This window comes from Pseudorasbora parva, chromosome 9 (genome assembly GCF_024679245.1).
Source record: "Pseudorasbora parva isolate DD20220531a chromosome 9, ASM2467924v1, whole genome shotgun sequence".
Classification (NCBI taxonomy): domain Eukaryota; kingdom Metazoa; phylum Chordata; class Actinopteri; order Cypriniformes; family Gobionidae; genus Pseudorasbora; species Pseudorasbora parva.
Window position 1 is genome coordinate 12,153,881 of NC_090180.1, and position 20,735 is coordinate 12,174,615.

The following is a 20,735-nucleotide window of genomic DNA, read 5'->3' on the forward strand; positions in this document are numbered from 1 at the left end:
CAAATCCAATCTGCCGCGAGTGTCGTCTAGCAACTCTCAATACAGTTCTGAGCTGTAAAAACCTAACTCTGTTCAGGCCAATCAAATCGAGTATAGAGTCGGTGGGCGGGGCTTAACATAGTGATGGCAGAGTTGCGCTTGCGTGCTACTAGTAAACAGAGGCTGTCGAACGGCGGTCTTTAAAATCAGCTTTGACCACGACTCTGGAAGACTTGGAGTTAAGCTTTTCTCTGAGAAAAGAACAAAGAACAGAGGCACTGAAGTCATTCTTAAAAAGGGAAGATGTGTTCGAAGTTCTGCCGACCGCATACAGCGAATGTTTAATCTATCAACTATCTCCGCTTCATGTTGCTCTGGCTGGTTGGTGCAGAGGAAGTTTGAAAGAGAACCGTTTATCCTGCGCCTCGGATTGAGCCCTGTCAATGGAGAGTTTCCAGACCAAACATTTTGATGTGGGTCTGGCTTTTCAGGCTACTCTTATACTGTATGTCAAAAGAGATGAAGAAATATGTCATGATCCCTTTAAACAAACTTGTGGAGCCATTCAGGAAAAAGGGGGCAAAAATTCCAACATAGCTTTTCACTAATTGTAATTTGTAATGAGAAAAAAAAATACTAAATGAGAAAAATGTAAAATAGAATTATCAGTGGTCTCATGGGCTATATATTTTGTCTGTATTCTTTTAGGATCAGTGGTGTTTGCAACTGTACCACAAGCACTCACTTGTTGGTGCTGCTGCTGTTGTTATCAATTTTGTGGTGTTCTTTTGATTCTCAATTTATTCCACAATTGAAATGAACGAGAAATAGGTGTGTGTGCTGAATCTATAATGGATGTGTGAGCTGCTGGCACTGTAACTAATCAGTTGTCAGTGTATTTTGCCGAAAAGTTTCCCAAGCCACTTTATTTTCCCTATCTTTTTAAATAAAATGTTTTACAATTACCATGTTTGTTTTTTTCTTCTTCTATGAATTTTATACATGCATATTTTCCCCAGTCGGTCAGGTTTTTAGCATCCCCCAGGCAAATCCTACAGGCATCCCTGTGAAGGATGACTGTACAAGTAAAAGATAATTTAAACTGAAGTGTTACAGGAAGACAGGGAGTTTTTTCAGTAAGAGAGAAGAGTAGTGTAGGTCAGGCTTATATGAGGCTTATGAGGTTGAAAGAAAGCCTTTGTTTGTATGCAGCTACACACACAGGCAGCGACCAGATTTCTGAAATGAAAACAGGAGACATTCGTACTTCAGCTATAATTAAATCATTGAAAATACAGTATCTATGAATTATAAAGGGGGACACTTGTGTGCATTTTGACCTTGATGAATGTAATAGTGATGAACTGTGGTCATATTATTTATACGTAGTTGCAATTAATCATCAACACAAACTTGAACATGAAAGACATTGACTGCCCACAAGTAACTACACCAAATTGGTATGTAATGCAACTAAATGAAATCAATAATAATGTTCATCCTCTAAATAAGTGGGTTAGTCCCATGGCATAAATAGAAACTGAACCGACTTTATAGCTAGTGTGCTCAGTTTAATTGCCTTCTGTTCAGTGAGTTTATTATTTTTAACCTTAAAAAAAGATTCAACTGGAATTATACACTCTGTGTGAATACTGTATTTTTACACAAGCATAATAACCAGCACCTAATTATGGCTTTATTTCAGGAGTTATGTAGGATGTTTTAAATCTAAAATCTATACTATCTCAGTCAGAGATATCTAAAATAAATACAGTCCCTTGTCATTTTATGTATCTTGTATATTCCTTCCAGCTGTGCTAAGCGCTGACAACTCTACTTAATCAGGTTCATTAGGATTATGGATGGGATTCTCGGTTGAGGATAATTAACGGCAAGAGATTCCCAAGCGCACTTCACTCCACATGAGCGGATGCCTAGAACATATATTTCCTCAACGTCAGTCAGATATGACCTCTGTCAAATGAAACGAGTGTACAGCGCGTTGACACTGTAGCGACATGAGGTATTAAAACTGACACAGTGCTGGAGCAGAGTGCGTAATTCCAGAGGTCATGTTTAGTCTGACCTCCCATTGTGGCTCATTTACCGGCAGGTGCCAAGACCAGGCAACACACACAAATAAATAATGAAACAAGGTGCTGAATTTAAGAGTGCAGGGGTCAGAGCTTAGCGCTTCTACTGCGTTCACACAACAGAAAAGTGCTCAATTTCCAATTCAAAATGTGAAAGTGCCTCCAGCGCAGCACTGTGCGTGCTGTGCTAAGGAGGTACGTACTGTAAAAAAAAAGCAAAGCAAACTGAATTGTGGCATTATTAGACACAAACAAATATTTTAAGGCATAAGTGTTGTGAGATAATGTCATAACTGATATCACTGAGAATCCCAGCGGCCTTCATTCTTAAATAATGGAAAACTCCCAGTAGCAACAACGCGCAGCATCTATCAGAGATCTCAATCGCAGCCCACAGGGAGAGCTGACTCCGTTAATGACCATACTGGAATTATTCTGCCCTTGAAAGCTAACTTCAAATGCATATTTATTTGACTGAATTACATTTTAAGGCCCAAGCTTTTCATTTCTCCAGCAGTGCAGCACTGACTCTAAGTTTGCCCTTGAAGACCCATGCTACAGAATATGATCAAATGTATTGCTTTAAGTTAGTGTCAGTTAAGTATAATTTTGTTAGACATGCGATTTTGGAAATGTGCTTTTCTATCTTCTGAATATAGTGGACAGCAGAGAAATACAAACAAACTGAATGACGTTTGGAAACACCGCTGAACAGCGTTAAACAAATGCAGGCAGTGTAGTCCGATTACATTAGAATGACTCTTACAGTTGTTTTTACGCAGTCAAAAATATAGTGCAGCCAGTGTTCCGACTCTTTCTTCAATTAGTCAAAAACGTGCGAAGCAGACAGTGTAGTTAAAGGGGTACTTCAGCGCTGGAAAGATGAATCTGTATTAAACTGGGTCATTAATGTAGTAGAAATGTCAAAATATTTTTGAATTTGGTGCCTTCTAGACTGAGAAAAGACAGAAAATGTATTTTTGATTCATGGGGATGAAAGACTACAATTCTCAGAATGCTTCGCTGCCCTGTGAGGCCATTCCCAAAGCCACCGCTGCTGAATCACTGTGACTGAGTTAGAGAACAGACACTACAATTAAAGCACAATCATTTGAATATATTCCAGGTTACAAAGCCATATGCTAATCGCTGAAGTAACCCTTTAATTTAGGGTGACCATATTTTGACCAGGACACTCAGCCCGGCAATGAGATATTCAAATGATACTCGAAGTTTACTTAAAGATTTCTTATTAATTTCAATACTTTTAAAGTATGCCCCCTCTGTAGGGATAGAAAATTGTTATATTACGGCTAGGACAGGACTTAAAAACAGGACATGTCCTGGGATAATAGGACACTTTGTCACCCTAGTTAATTTCCTAAATGAACAAATCTAATGAGTCAATCTTTTTGAGTAAATCCAACACCTGAGTAGTTAAGCCATGAACACTATTGTTCTGATTGTTTGTTTCATGTAATTTCCACAGTCAATCGATTTCACGTATCCATTACTACGTTCCTTTATAGTCCACAATGCACCCAAACGAACGCACTAACTATGCAAATAATTTATTCTTACCCTCCACCTCCCCAGTACCATCTGCCTAGATGTGCTATGTTTCCATTCGTTTTATGTTCTGAGTATTTAGCAGAAGCAAGTCGTACTTGCTCTGCATTAGCAGAAGCAGTGTAGCAGATCTAGTCCGCAAATACCAAACATATATGTACATTCTATTTACATTAATACCGTTTTTTATAAACTATCCCGAGAGTTGTCATGACTGAAATCAACACAAGACTTAAAGAGATAGTTCACCCAAAAATCCAGCATAGTGTCAGTTCTGGCAGGTCACCTTAGTCAAGCTCGCATCAGCTCTAAGTCACGTCTACCTATATGAATTAGACGTCTATCACAGCATACATACATAAGCTCTTTCAGTAATATCAGCAGCTATTGTATTTCTCCAGAGATCATTTACCCTCCTCCACCCCCAGCTCATCTTCTCCTCCAGTCAGGATTTGGTATTCTGATTCCCCTTGAATCAGACTAAATTCACAGATTATTGTGTACATTTAATAGCAACATTAATGATATCTTGAGTACATTATGTTGGTTTTGTTCTGTTTACCTAAGGGGGGTTATCGCTGCTTTCTCTGCTCTTATCCATGCTAGGCTGCATAGATGCGCAGGGAGTTCTTGCCCAGAACAGAACAGAACCATACAATTAATCCAAACTGTGTGCTAATGGTCAATCAATCATCTTTGACGATTGTGATCCTGACAGAAATTAAAATTAGCCCATGATGTACTCACCCTCAAGCCATCCTAGATGTATATTTTTTCAGACTAACATAATCTGAGTTATATAAAAAAAAATCCTGGCTAATCCAAGCTTTATAATAGCTGTGAATGGCTGTTTCTGTTTTGAAGTCCATAAAAGTGCATCCATCCATTATAAAAGTGATCCACACGGCTTCAGGGGGTTAATAAAGGCCTTCTGAATCAAAGAAGTACTTTTGTGTAAGAAAAATATCATATTTAAAATGTACAATTTACAAACTGTAATCTTCTGTTAACTGTCATACATGCGTTCACGAGAGTTTGGTGTTCCAGTGTATGACATAGGACGTAGTGCTATGGAAAAAGTGTAGTGTAATTTCCGGTGGCGAATGCGGAAGCTCAGAGGATAGAGCAAAACAAAACTTGGTTCTGGCAAGAACTAGCATAGTCTCACCGGAGCGTACTATGTTGGTGTTCACGCCAGTCCCTCGTGAACGCACGTACGACAGTTAGTGGAAGCCAGAGATTACAGTTTGTAAAGTTTTTATTTTTTATTTTTTTATTTTTTTATTTATATTTAAAAGTGTTTATTAAACAGTGGTTTACTTAAATAATTGTGTCTGTCCTTAAATGAATGCAATTAAAACTAAAAGTTTTCTTAAAAATAATTATATATAGGGAGCCTTTTCTTGCACATTACTATAATATTAAAGGTTAACAAAAGAGCACAAAGTTTTTGCATTAACTTCTAAATCTAATAATAAAATGATGTATTTTCTCCAATTATAGGCTACTCATCATCACACAGTGGCTGTCATTTTCATGACAGATTTATTTAAACATGAATTACATAATAAAGACATCACTAACAGGTTAAGCAGAATATATATATATATATATATATATATATATATATATATATATATATATATATATATATATATATATATATATATATATATATATATATATAAGAGTTCATGTTCACAATATATTTGTGCGGGTTGAAGTATGTTTCATGCTTAAAACAAGCCTACTTTTAACTGTTAAATATTGCATTCTGAACCGTTCAGTACGTGTGTACCATACCGAAAGCCCTGTACCGAAATGGTTTGGTACAAATATGAATACACCCCTATTCAAAACAGAAACAGCATTCACCGCTTTTATAAAGCTTGGACTAGTCAGGACATTTTTTAATATAACTCTGATTGTATTCGTCTGAAAATAAAATGTCATATACAGTTAGGATGACTTGAGGGTGAGTAAATGATGGGTTAATTTTCATTTTTGGGTGAACTATTTCTTTAAGTCAGTGTAGTAACTGGTTGTTCATATGACAAAACTGAGTGTTGTCAGAGTATTTTATAAAAAAATATATGAAATATATTACCACATTTTTATATTGTTGTTTAATATGGTTAAGGCCAATTATTAGATGTATTTATGCCCCTTTAAAAAATACTTTGAAGTCATTACAATGTCTGAATAAACAAAACATATTTATTACTAAAAAATATCCCATCATTTTGCATTTCTTTTTCCAAATTCTTACAACAACAAAAAGAGTCGTAAATGGAAGCTTTGGGGAGCTTGAATGAGTTCAAGGAATCTTTTTAGAATTGTTAATGATTTCCATCCCTTCTCATACTGTAATCCACAATGATTGGCCGTAGGTTTTAGCCAGAATTTTGTTATGATCCTCTTATTGTGTGATGCATGCAGCTCGTCTATATCCTGGTGACATTTGCCCAAATGTATTTGCTCCTACTCAGTCAGATATGTTAAAAAAGTGGCAGGTTTTTATGAGCCAAACCATTTTTAAAGATGTATAATTCAGATTACTGACCCATGATTATTGCACCATTGTTACACATCTTGTGTCAAAACCGTGCTATTTTAGCTCCAGGTTTCAACTGGAATTTCACGGTCACAGGGTCCTAGTTGAGCCTTACCTATACCCAGAGCCGATGGAATGTGCTGCATGCATTTTGTTCCTCCTTGAATATTTAATTGACTGGAGCCAAATTATTCCATGTATAATTTAAAGCAGGCACGTTGTTGTCTACCACTATGGAGTTCCCTGGTCATTATGAAGTCAGCAGTATTTATAAGAGGTATCAGTCTTCACCACAGTCAGTGCAGAGACATCTTTAGGATAAAACAAGCATCAGCTCAGCCATTTGTTCTCAGCTCTCCTTTTTTCGAACCACACAAAGGGCAAACCATTATCTACTGCTGCACACCATCAACAGTACCAGTGGTGTATTTGACTCATGGTTTTCTTGCTTTACCTTTCTTTGGTGTATAAATAGGTGTTTTGTGCTTCAAAGCAACGGAATAAAGTTCTCTTTGCAGCTTTAAATGATCTTCTTACTGTGGAGATTTCAAAATAAAATGTATTTTTATTATTTTTTATTATAGATGCCTGAAATGTGCAGATGCTCCTTGTCAGAAAAGCTGCCCCACCAATTTGGATATCAAGTCTTTCATCACCAGCATTTCCAACAAGGTAACACCTATTACAATGCTTGAACTTGCTCGCTCAGCAGCTACTCCGAACAGACTTTATTGATGTTGGCTTAAGCGATAATCTTATAATCCTTTGTGTATTATATTTCTCAGTTAGTTAAGCATAAGCACATATACATGGCTTTATTCAGCCAGTTGAAATCTCCAAAGCGCTGCTTGAGTCCATGTTTATCATTGACTCTATTATGTGTCTTCTAGAACTACTACGGTGCTGCCAAGGCAATACTGTCCGATAACCCTCTGGGTTTGACGTGTGGCATGGTGTGTCCCACCTCTGATCTGTGTGTGGGGGGCTGTAACCTCTATGCCTCTGAAGAAGGCCCCATCAATATTGGCGGGCTGCAGCAGTTTGCTACTGAGGTAAGGTGCAACAGCTTGATTTTCAAAGGTCTGTTGTGGAATATAGGGGTGCAAATTAGGGATGCCACAATTCTCAATATAATATTGAACCATTCTGTACGGCACTCACGGTTCAATACGTGCTTGTGAATGGCATTTTTTTCTCTCCAGTTTTGCATTTAATTAATTCTTTTTCTACAAATTCTATCATTTGCCTCCGTCCCAATATACTGAACAACGCAACATACATTCACATCACACGTTAGTATGGGTCAGTTCTGAAATCGGTCAGTTTTTAACACATTACTAATTTCTACATGGTGAACAGCACATAACACACTATATATGCAATAAGAAACAATTCAGTGTAAATATGATTTCAGTTGAGGCGAATGAAGTCTGTTTTCACGTTAGTTTCACGCACTGCAGCAGCGCACATACATAAGCTGTGTCCCAAAGTGAAGTGCGCGCACTTCGAAGGCCGCATTTGAAGTGCAATTTCGTCATACCGGCACTACGAAGGCTGTCCCAATGTGAAGGCTGCAACCTCTGAAGGCCGCATTTGAAGTGCGATTGCATCACAGCGGTGCGACGAAGGCTGAATTCATGAGCGAATTCAAAATGAGCCCTTCGGTTCTCAGGCAAAGGAAAGGTCCAGCAGATGGGACCTTCCCACAACTTCGCAGCCTTCCCTATTCACCTTCACAATTTCTCTCAAAAATTATGATCATGTTGGGTAAGTACTCTGTGTATCATTAAATTATTTTATTTTTTTACAACACCGGAAAGACAGGGTTGCCAAGTTTTTACAACAAAATCTGCCAACTACTAGCCCTAAACAATAGCTTCTCGCGGGGTTCTCCAGAAAAAAATGGTGTTTGGGGGTAAAATGTGTGTTATTTTGGCAAGGTTGCCTGCTAAAATTCGCACTCATGGGTCTATATATCACATAATAGTCGCTTCAACCCGCGGAAAAAAGCGCGGTCTTGGCAACACAGTGCAGTTGAGCTCTGTTGACGTCGCTTCATTGCTCTGATTGGTTGTTGCTCAATCCAATTGAGGTTTTTTCTGGTTCGGTTGAAACACGCCCCATAATCACAGCCCAATGGAGCAGTTTCAGACTCATATTCTGACTAGAATTGAGTATGACCACGTCAGGCTAGAGGAGATTATGATGATAAACGGTTAGAGGAAACTGGCTTTACCAAACAGAAAGGCTCTAGTCAAATAGACACGTGGTATTAATTAATACGCTATTGGTTGTTTGAAAAGGGGGGAGGGGCTGCTAACAGCTTGAGTCGTTTCAGGGGAAATTATGTCAACACATTGAATAATGTGGCGCGTTTCAAGGCAATTCAGCGGGCCTTTAAGTAAGGTTAAGTAAGTAAAATAAAGAAAAAGTATTGCAATAAAAAAAAAAATTCCTCAATTGACCTCTTGCTGTTCCTGTCGCTTAAGAATAGAATAGCATTAAACTGATGTGACAAGCCATCGGAACTAAACCGAACCAAACTGAAAACCGTGGTTAAAAACCGAGGTATGTATTGAACCGTGGACTGTATTGTTGCATCCCTAGTGCATATCATGTTCAGATAATAATCCAACTAAAACCAAAGATAAAGCTAAAAGATAAATTAATGTGAAAAATATATTGCAGCTTTTTATAAGACCAAATCTTATTTTTATTCTTTATGTATAAAAATTGATTTCATTTAATGATTCCTTCAGTGCTCCCTATAACAGTCGCCAGGCTTTTTTTAGTTCCTCTGAGAAAAGTCAGTGGGAAAGTCTTTTTCTCTGATGGAATGGACTTTTTTTTCAGAGGTGTAAATCAAGAACAAGCTCAGGGAGAAAGAGTTAGCCTTTGCTCTCTTTAGTTCTTAATCTTTTTGAGGAAAAGTAGAACACAGGGACTTTAGAATTTAGATTTTTTTTATGTTGCTGTTGCTGTTCTTGCTTGTGCAGAGCAAGTATGGACGTGATATTGCAAGTAGATACACAGACACGCTGCTGTGATCCTGTAAGATACACTATTGCCAAAAGTACTGGGACACCCCTCCAGATCATTGCATTCAGGTGTTCCAATCACTTCCATGGCCACAGTGTATAAAATCAAGAACCCAGGCATGCAGACTGCTTCTACAAACATTTGTGAAAGAATGGATCGCTCTCAGGAGCTCAGTGAATTCAAGCGTGGTACCGAGGTTGCCACCTGTGCAATAAGTCCATTCGAGAAATTTCCTACTACTAAATATTCCATGGTCAACTCTTAGTGGTATTATAACAAATTGGAAACAACAGCAACTCAGCCACGAAGTGGTAGACCACATAAAATCACAGCAGGGTCAGCGCATGCTGAGGTCTAGAGCAGTGTAGACGTGTTCTCTGAAGTGACGAATCACGCTTCTCTGTCTGGCAATCTGATGGACGAGTCTGGATTTGGCTGCATTGTGTCAAGTATAAAGTTTGTTGGAGGGGGGATTATGGTGTGGGATAGTTTTTCAGGGGTTGGGCTTGGCCCCTTAGTTCTAGTGGAAGGAACTCTTAATGCTTCAGTATACCTAGACATTTTGGACAATTTCATGCTCCCAACTTTGTGGGAACATTTTGTGGATGGCCCCTTCCTGTTCCAACATGACTGCACATCAGTGCAAAAAGCAAATAATAATAATAATAAAAAAACCTTTGTGGAAAGCCTTCCCAGAATAGTTGAAGCTGTTATAGCTGCAAAAGGTGAACCAACTCCATGTTAAACCTTACGGATTAAGAATGGGATGTAATTAAAGTTCATGTGCATGTGTAGGCGTCCCAAAACTTTTGCCAGTATCGTGTATTGTGCTGCTGCATAAATAGACCTAAATCCCAACAGATCTAGACAGGTGGAGCTGGGGGAGATGGAGAATTTCAGAAGAACTCTGATAGCACTCATGACTGCAAACAATGAACCAGACTATCTAAATATCGAGCAGACAATCTCATTGGTTGCAGGATATGCAGAAGCTTGTGCCATGAGGTAACAATGTGATTGTTTGCATGTAAATGTATGTAAAGAATCAGTTTCATGACATCATTTAAAATGTAGGGGTCTGTAAGATTTGTATTTATTTATTTGTATATATATATATATATATATATATATATATATATATATATATATATATATATATATATATATATATATATATATATATATATATATATTATATACTACATATATATAGTAATATTGTTATTGTTAAATAGTAATAGTAATATTATTTCAGTATATTTTATATCTTTATATAGAGTGTTCATGGGGATTATTTCATCAGCCATTACTCAAATCTTTAGTATCACATGATCACATGACTTTCCCCCTCATTATTCTTTGATGAATAGAAAGAACAACATTTATTTGAAATAGTATTTATTTGTAACATTATAAATGTGTTTACTGTCACTTATTCAGCAAGGATGCATTAAATTGATAAAACAGTAAACATTTCTTAAACTTACTGACCCCAAACTTTTAATGGTAGCTTTGTCATGATCTTCATTCTCAGGTGCTGATTATGTGCTTTATTTAATGTAAAAATAATTTAATGTGAGTTTAAATATCATTTTTGTGACCTTTAGAGACATAGCCTACTATACTGAAAGCAATGATAGGCTAATTAACCTCCGATCTTAACAATTTTCAAACTGTCAACTCAAGGTGAACAAACAAGTTTATTCTATGATAAAAAAGGATTGTTTCAGTCACTCAGTATGCATTTTCAAACTTCATTCAACATGTACGATTTAGGAATTTGATGTCATTGCGATTGCAGTCAGTTCACTTGCAGAGAGCCCGCCCACAAGTTCTTCTGATTGGCTGTGACTTTTGATTGATTTTGTCGCGTCTTGGGTCAAGTCTGTTGGAAGGACAAATTGCTTGCTGCTAGAAATCTTATTGTATCACATCTGGTTAGGCCTAGCCTGGATGCTAGCCGAACTTAGCCCCTCCCACAACATTTGAGCTCGGACAGTTCAGTCTGGTGAAAAAACGTTAAACAAAACGGCATTTAGGGGGTAAAATGTGTTATTTTGGCAAGGTTGCTTGCTAAAATTCATATTCCTGGGTCTATATATCACATAATTGAGGTCGCTTTAACCCACGGACATGGAAAACAACCCACGGGAAATCCGCAGACTTGGCAACACCGTGCAGTTGAGCTCTGTTGACATTTGACAACTAACGTTATGCGTCGCTCCGTTGCTCTGATTGGTTGTAGGTCTATCCAATTGAGGTCTTTCCTGGTTCAGCTGAAACACACCCCATAATAACAGCCCAATGGAGCAGTATCAGACTCATATTCTGACTAGAATTGAGTATGACCACGTCAGGCCGGTTAAGACACAGCGTTAGCCTGTTTAGTTTTGCTTTTCAAAGCTGCAATTTCTGCCAAAGGCCAACTCAAGCAACAGAACTAACAACCAGCATGAGCTGTTTATTTCCCCTGTTTTGCCATACGTAAATGCTGCCCTTTGATTAAACGGATTTGCAATTAAAACCTCACCTCTCCTGTCATCTTTATCCTCCATTCTCACAAGCTTATACTGGTTCTTGTATTATTATTAGTTTTGGAATAGTTTATCATTTTAGAAGGGAAAATACAACCATAATGGGGTTAATGCATATTGCATAACCTTGTGAGACAACTTTGTGTTTTTTTTAAATACATTACTAAAAGCATTATATTGTTTAGTTTTTTTCCATCTAAATGTGAAGACAGCAAGCAGACAGGCCAATTAAGCATTGTTTTTTGTAGGATAAATATAAATTGTTTGTATATCATTTTTATATATATATATATATATATATATATATATATATATATATATATATATATATATATATATATATATATATATATATATATATATATATATATATATATATATACTAAAATAAACTCATTTATGCCATTTTTCTCTCAAATGTGTCCTCAAAGTCTGCATTACCATATGGGTAATGCTGTAATTTTTTCCCACATAAGTTGTGCCAACATATGGCAGTCTTTCTGTAGAATGACCCCGTGTTATTTTCTTTTCAACTAACCTCAGCAAACCCCTCCATTTTCACATCCCCCCTCTTTGAAAAAAAAAATCATCCATGAGAGGTCCAGAAAGTCCTGCATGAGAAGGCCAACCGAACCATCCCGTCAGCTGCTCCCCCGTCACCTCTCACCGTAGAGATGACAGCTCCTCTCTTCTCAAATGTGAAAGGCCAGGGTTGTTTATCAGCCTGTTGATTAGATAAGCCCAAGACAGGGCCATCAGCGACCGTTCGGCTTCCCTCCTCTCCTTAGTATGAGCTTGCCGTCATACACAGACCAGCGCCTGCATTAGTGTAAAGCAGGAACTGTACAGTACATCACATACAGTAAATCACATTATAGGCCCAGGGCGGCTTCTGGTAAACAGTCAGTTGAGATGATGCAAACTGGGACTGAAAGGCTTTCTGGAGCTAAATAAGAGAGGAAAGCGAATAAGGTAATCGCAGTGTAATGTTGTTTCGTTTGGATCGAGCGGATACGTGCTTTTACAGTAAAAAGCTCTTGGGAGACCAACTTTGAACTGTAATTTGCAGACTGAATCCTGGTAAATATTCCAGATTTGACAGTGCCAGGGAAATAGGATTTATGTAAATGTGTATTTTGCTCCAGTAGGAGAAAGAGCCAGAATGAAGGCGAGGTGGTTTGTTTGAGGAGTTTCCTGTGCTCTCCTCAGGTGTTCAGCAAGATGGGCATCCCTCAGATCAGGAATCCAGAGCTTCCCCCGGCAAAGGAAATGCCAAAGAGCTACCACACAAGGATCGCTCTCATTGGCTGCGGCCCTGCCAGCATCAGCTGTGCCTCCTTCCTCGCTCGGCTAGGCTACGACAACATCACCATCTTCGAGAAACAGAAATACATCGGCGGCCTCAGGTAGAGTGAATGTTTCTCAGTGTCCTTCTGCTAAACTAAAGGTTATAGGCACTACTACAAATATGAAGTGACGGATCCTCTTAACTACAGTCAAAAACACATGCTGGTCTTAGCTGGTACATAAAAACATAATCAGTCTCATGTCATAGTCATCTTGTAAGTGGATACTTGTTGTTGACAAAAATAGGTTATTTAATTGTCAATCAAATACATAAGCTCATAAATATTCCTTTTAATAAGCCTTTAAAAAACAGACTTACAAAATGTTATCAATAAAAGGAAAAAAGTTTTAGGCTTATTTGGATAACTAGTATGTTATTATATTATTAATAAGTATATTGAGGATAGGCAAACCACTTGTAAATACAGCAGAGATGTAATTAAATGTGATAGTTTTGTATATAATTTTATTTATTTATTTATTGTTATTCAGTTATTATAAATATTAGATTAGAAGTTTAAAAAAGTTTTTTAATATATTTGTTCACCAAGAATGCATTAATTTGCTCAAAAAAGACAGTAAAATGTTTCCATTGTTAATTTTTTGTCATTTGAATGAAATTCTATTCTTGTGAATGCTCTGTTCATAATAGAATCTTGAAGAAAATATTATAGTTACAAACATATTAAGAAAGCTGTTTTTTAAGCATTGATGGGAAATGTTTCTTGAGGAGTAAATCCTCATATTAGAATGATTTCTGAAGGATCATGAGACACCGAAGACTGGAGAAATGATGCGGAAAATTCAGCTTTGCATCAGAGGAATAAATTATATTTTTTAAATATATCATAGTGTATTTTATTTTTGATAAAATGAGCATAAGAGGCATCTTTCAAAAACATAAAAACATACAGCCTAAATATTGTACATTATTATTACATTTATAAATAACCTGCCTTTTCTTTTTGTGTGTGTGATCTTCCTGGAGCTTTAATGAAGGGAACACACACTTGAGTGCAGAGAGATCACGTGTGTGTTTGCCCTAAAGGTTATTTACTGAAAAAATCAGAATTATACACAGCCTTGTAATCCCCGTTATTATTATTTTACTCACACCCAAGATGCCGCCGAGCTTGTCATATTGGCCATCCCTCTCACATGCATCATGGGGTGTTCAGCGGACATCGATTTGCTCAGTGTCAGAGCAACTGGACATTATTCATTTTCAATGAGAGTTAGCGCTAACATGATAGACTGCTGCCGATGCGACAAAGTTGAACAGAGCTTAGTAGACTGATCGATCAGAGCATCCTTAGTGACTAATTCATATCATTTCACAAAGAAACTATTGTAAATATTAAAAGTTGTTGAGTGTGTCTCCCTGTTTTTGTTTGCAGCACTGCTGAAATTCCTCAGTTCCGTTTGCCCTACGAGGTGGTGCAGTTTGAGATTGATCTGATGCAGGATCTTGGTGTAAAGGTACCAATGAGAGAGACATGGGAGGATGTCAGATCCTTCCAACCCATCAACAGCCAAATGTCAGTGACATTAATAACCGTGCAGGAAAAAAAAGCAAGCTAACAAAACACAATTAAAAGCCACATTAGTGAGGCAAGTGGCAAAGACATCCATCTGTCCATTGCCTGAGAGCTGTGATGGTGAGAAATGGCAATCGATAGTCCTCATCCAGATCACCTGACCATGATTAATTTGATTTTAGTCTTGAGAGAGCTGGAGAGAGAGGGGGGTGAGGGGAAAGGGTTTCTCAAACTCAATGAAGGTTGGTTAAGGTTAGGTAAGGGGTACTCTGACTCCCATGAGCTGACCTTTACCTCAACACTTTATTCATTTGCAGCATCTTCATTGCCTCAATCATTTGAATATCTCTGATGAAGATTCCACCATATACAAACAGTTCCCTTCTCCCTAAACAGATTTATAATAACATAATATCTAACAAATGCCTCCAAGTTCACAACCCTTTACAATCAGGCACTGAATTGTACTAATATTACTATTAACTACACAGGCTTAGCAAAATTATAGTGTATTTGATTTAGGGATACAAGACTAATCATTACCGATCAGTTGATTTTTGATATACAGTACACTACTGTTCAAAAGTTTTTGAGTCAGTAAGATATTTTTTTCAAATAAATTTATACTTTTATTCAGCAAGGATGCATTCGCTTGATCAAAAGTGACAGTAAAGACCATGGCTCCTGTTATTTCTGTTTCAGATAAGTGCTGTTCTTTGTATTCATTAAAGAATCATGGCAAAAAATGTATCACTGTTTTAGTCCAAAATATTACGTAACTCTTTTTTTTAACAATGATGATAATAAGAAATGTTTCTTGAGCAGTAGATAATAGCATATTAGAATGATTTCTGAAGAATAATGTGATGCTGAAGACTGGAGTAATGATGCAGAAAATTCAGCTTTGCCATCACAGGAATAAATGACATTTTAAAATATATTAAAATAAAAATATTCCACAGTATTACTGTGAAATATTACTGTAATTTTTAATCAAATAAATACAGCCTTGGTGCGACTTCTCTTCAAAGAAACATTAGAGAAATCGTATTAAACTCAAACTTTTTTGTGTGTATTTCTGCCAATATTGGATATTTAATTGTGATACAATTAAGATTCAGAAATTCACTTGTAGCATTTAAAACAATACATTTTGGCACATGAATCTATTGGCTTATTAATATGGAAAATTCAGTATAGGTGTATTCCTTTTTCATTCACTTGCATATGTTTGTTCTTGGGTTTTTGATTAATTTCTTATAAGCTGTCCATGTTGGCATCTGTCTTAATTTAACTGGCTTCTAGCAAGTAACAGATGAAAACACTGCCCAATACTGTACAATCTGATTGGACGCACAACCTTTGATGTCAACAACAAAATATAGGGAATTATAAGCGTTATGTCCGTTTTTGATAAACCCAAGTTGATTAACCTGTATATTTAGCTTTTTTCTACAATACATGATTATATTGTTAGCTACAGTACGTTTTAATTTTTGCATTTAGCATTATTTTCCTCTGCAGTCTGTGACCCTTTAAGAATAGATCTGAGACCCACCGATTGTGAACAACAGGGCTATTTGTCATTTGTCCCCCGACACATGGTGACACGTGACCACAGAATCACTCTGTTTGTACTAATGTATCATAACTATACTCGTCTGTATTCTGCCGTCACAAAGGTTGTGGGATGATTGATGTAATTATGTCCTGGAATTCACAGCAGCGTAAAATAATTGACGCTAACATCCTCTTTATGTGAATAATACAGACAGATGGAGACAGCCGAGACAGATGCAGTGTTTTTTTCCCTGACAGGTTGTTCTTGAGAAGGGGCTGGGGCAGAACGGGATGACTCTGACCTCGCTGAAGGAGGAGGGCTTCCAAGTGATCTTCGTTGGCATTGGTCAGTCCTTCTCTAGAGTTACTTTTACCTTTTTTTGCGTGCTTTTTCTCTTATCTTAACAAAACTATGCATCAGTTGTGCAAAACTGTGCAAGCCGACACACTGTGTTGATAAACCAATTAGTCTCTGCAATGAAATGTATGATCTCCTACAATGGAGGTCACTCAGAAAAGTTAAACTTGTTTTTTCTCCTCAAGGGACACACATAACCCCTGTCCTCATTTCCCTTGATATCTAGCTGGCTTGTCTGTGTAATGCTCCCTATTTCATTGTCTCTTTTTTCTGTCTGTCCTGTATGTCTTGTGCTCTGTCTTTCTGTCTGTCTCCCCATCTGTTGTGTGTCCTTCACTCTGTCTTTCCCTTTGAACACAAACACAAACACACACAGACACACAGACACACAGACACACAGACACACACACACACACACACACACACACACACACACACACACACACACACACACACACACACACACACACACACACACACACACACACACACACACACACACACACACATCTGCCCTCCTTGTTAAATGGGACATTCGTTTTTCCGTCCAGACTTGACATTCTTATTGAGCCTTAAAGAGATCATCAAAAAAATGGTTCAGAGTTGACCAAAAAAGAAAGAATCCTGGGTTTCACTTTATTTTGATGGTCCCATTAAAGGGATAGTTCACTTTAAAATGAAAATTCTGCCATCCTTTACTCACCCTCAAGTTGTTTCAAACCTGTATGAATTTCTTTCTTCAGCCGAACACAAGGGAAGATATTTTGAAGAGTGTCAGTAACCAAACAGTTAACTGGAGCCATTGACTTCCATAGTATTTTTTTCCTGCTATGAAAGTACAGGTTTGAAACAACTTGAGGGTGAGTAAAGGATGACAGAATTTTCATTCATTATCCCTTAAACACCTTGTGTCGACTATAAGTAGTGTTACACCTGTAGTCTAATAACTCTAATTAGAGTGTTAGTAGAGAATTAGTTTACTGGTAGGGTTAGGGTTAGAAGAAGTTGACATGTAGTTGCAAAGTAGTTACTTATTTTCAATGAAATGTCTTTTAGTAGACCATCACAATAAAGAGTTAGCACATAAACGTATACCTCTGATCTTTAGTGACCCGGGACTTCATTCACTATACTCTCCTCATTATTCATTAGACATCAACCTTCTTAGTATTCCTTAATTAATTAATTATAAACAATATAACAAGTTATATGACGTTTCACTCATAGTTACTGCAGGCAGAAAACAAAAGAAGAATAGTTGGTATCATTAGCAAAATGTGAAATGGCTCACCATGTCATTTAGCTTGGATGTCACCATCCAATTTTTTTCTGTCATTTAGGCATTGAGAAAATCAAAGGGATTTTTCCGAGTCCCTGAGGGGCAAATATAACTGTCATCTTCAAAACAGTGGAAAGATACTCCGTACTTCCTCAAAATGTTACCCAACGGGAGCAAATACAAAGAGAAAAGTGTTGGAGAAAGTAGACCATTGCCCCATGGAAGGTGTTTTTTTTTTTTTGTGGAGATCGCGTTTTCATAGTTGACTGAAAAGTATGTATATCGCTTACATAGGATTTAAACCTGGTTTTTAAAACCATGTACCTTTTAAACCTACTCTGTGTTCAAGGCGAGAGATAATGATATCGTGATCAATCATATCAAAGGCTGTGCTCAAGTCCAGTAATATCAGAATAACAGCATCTCCTTTATCTAATACCAAAAAAATATATAATTTAAGACTTTTAATAATGCCGACTCTGTGCTGTGAGCTGCTTTGAACCCTGATTGAAACACTTTAACTATATAGTTTCCATTTAGAAAAGAGAGTAGTTGTCGAAGAACTTCTATTTTTCCTAAAAATTCTTGAGAAAAAAGGCAGTTGCGAGATCTGTCTATAATTCTTAAAACGCTTTATCCTGGGTAACACCACTGCTTGTTGAAACTCTTTCGGGCATGATCCTGTAAGTCAACTTTTGTTTATCAACTGAACTAAACTCGATGATATACAGTCAAGAACCTGTTTGAATAATCGACTAGAAATCATGTCAGTTACACAGAAAGTGGGTTTCAATTTTTGTACAATGTCTTGTAATATTTGCACAGTGGTAGGCTGGAACGCACTCCGCTCGGCAGTGCCGGCAGGAGATTCTACTGGTCAGTACTGACAGGTAGAGATCAGGTGGAGTTAGTTGACATGTAGTTGAAAAGTTACGTAAAATCAACAGAAGTCAACAGAATTTTTAAAAGGGACCATCAAAATAAAATGTTACCGAATGCTGTTATTCTGTAAGTTATTTACTTATACTCTCAGAAAAAAAGTGCAAAAGCTGTCACTGGGGCAGTACCCTTTCAAAAAGTACACCTTGTACCTAAAGAGTGCAAATAATATGGTACATATTAGAACCCTTTTAAAGGATACCGTTCCAGTGACTTTTGTACTTTATTTCTGAGAGTGTAATAAAAAGCTTCATAATAATACTACTAATGAAATTCTGAGCATTGGAACAAACATACATTTTGTACGTTTTGTAGGTTTTTGTAGGTTTTAAAATCCGCCCTAGCGCTCTTTAGAGTTAATTTGAGAAGTAAAAAAATCTGATTCATAAGGAATCATTCTTATCAGTCAGATCTTTTAAGTGAATCCAAATCAGTTCACAAATCAGGCCGCACTGAAGGGAAAGATCATCCACAAATAACTTACATTTTTTGAAAATAAATTCTTTTCACCTCAGAAACCTTTTGTATGACTTCAGAAGGCTTAAAAAATAGAGCTTGAGCTATGTTGACTACTTCTATGGTCATTTTTGAAAACTCCCATCTAAATTCACTGTAATTGCATGTAAAAGATTGCATTTGTGTTCCACGGAAGAAAATAAATGTTCATAATATACCGTCATAAAGGTTTAGAATCGACATTAGGGCGAGTAAATTATGACAGAATTTCAACTTTTTAACTAATGTTGAAATGCTTGCCAGCTTATGGCATTTGTGGGTTCTTTATGCAGAAAGAAATGTGTCCGTTGAGTCATCTTGCCTTCTATTTTTATTAAAGTAAGAAAATATTGTGTGCATTGGTGTATTTATTTGATTTGAGAAGTTCAAACATTCCCAAGGGTGACTGTGTACTTTGTGCTTCTTTCTTCTCCTTATAATTAAAAGGAATACGTATCATTTATTATGTTTGAATAAGCACTACTTTTTGGTAGCTAAGCTTCATTGTTATTGAGACGGGCAAGTCTCAGAACTGCTCTGGGATTTCTTTTTCTCATAAAGCAATGGCAATAAGCTGAGAATCATAAAGGAAATGATTACATTTGCGCCTCTGTGATATTTTTTCACCACTTCTCTCATGTTGTCTCTAATGTCAGCCTCTACAGTGATTGACATGCAAATGTGTACCTTTGCCTTTGAGAGAGAGAAATGGTTGAAAAAAACAGATAAGGATGTTTCTTTATGGCATGTAAAAATAGCCGCCATGTTCCATGCACACTGTTTTTTTGTCGTTTTATCAGGTGTTTGCCATGTCGAACGGTCTCCGTCTCAGTAATGGCTATCATCAAAACATACATTTTGTCACCTTGAAAATATTGTTTTCTGTGTATACCCATCACAAAATCATTCACAATGGAGGAAATTAAGCCCGGAATGCTTTAAGGTTGGCTGCAGTTATGTGGGTTTATCTAAAGCAGTGAAAAGATGAATACAGCATCTTAACTATACCATATGGGTAGGCAGATTGGTCTACATGTTCAGTTCTAATGAATATGACTCTGAGGAGGTCTTACTAAGGTCAGCGTGTAAATCATATTTCCACATTAGTTTCTTAGAAAAGCTTTTGAAATGTAAGAGTTGCCTAATACAGGGTTCCTATGCAGTCTGGAAAAGTATGGAATGTGATTGAAGTAATTTCCACATCTGCAAGAAAAATGGAAAAAGGAAGTAGAGTATGGAAAAATATTTACATTTTCAGACTTTCCGTTTATTTAGAAAATTAAGAATTTTATGAAAATGAATGTATACAAGTTTGTTTTCATGGCAGCTGTTTACTGATGCTTTAGTGATTGTCAAACATGACTGAATGAATTCAGGCTGCACTTTTTCATTATGCAAAGTGCAGGTTATAAGCATTTCGGATTTCTTCTGACAATATTCTTGGTGCCATA

The 20,735-nt window shown here is 37.0% G+C and overlaps 1 protein-coding gene across 1 annotated transcript in view; it reads left to right on the forward strand.

The window, feature by feature from the left end:
- dpydb (dihydropyrimidine dehydrogenase b) overlaps positions 1 to 20,735 on the forward strand; it is a 162,353-nt gene that overhangs the window by 26,543 nt on the left and 115,075 nt on the right. Inside the window, exons 4-8 of the mRNA XM_067453948.1 lie at positions 6,780 to 6,867; positions 7,086 to 7,247; positions 12,978 to 13,174; positions 14,513 to 14,594; positions 16,472 to 16,559. Coding sequence (XP_067310049.1) covers positions 6,780 to 6,867; positions 7,086 to 7,247; positions 12,978 to 13,174; positions 14,513 to 14,594; positions 16,472 to 16,559 — 617 coding nt within the window. The remainder of the gene's footprint in view (positions 1 to 6,779; positions 6,868 to 7,085; positions 7,248 to 12,977; positions 13,175 to 14,512; positions 14,595 to 16,471; positions 16,560 to 20,735) is intronic.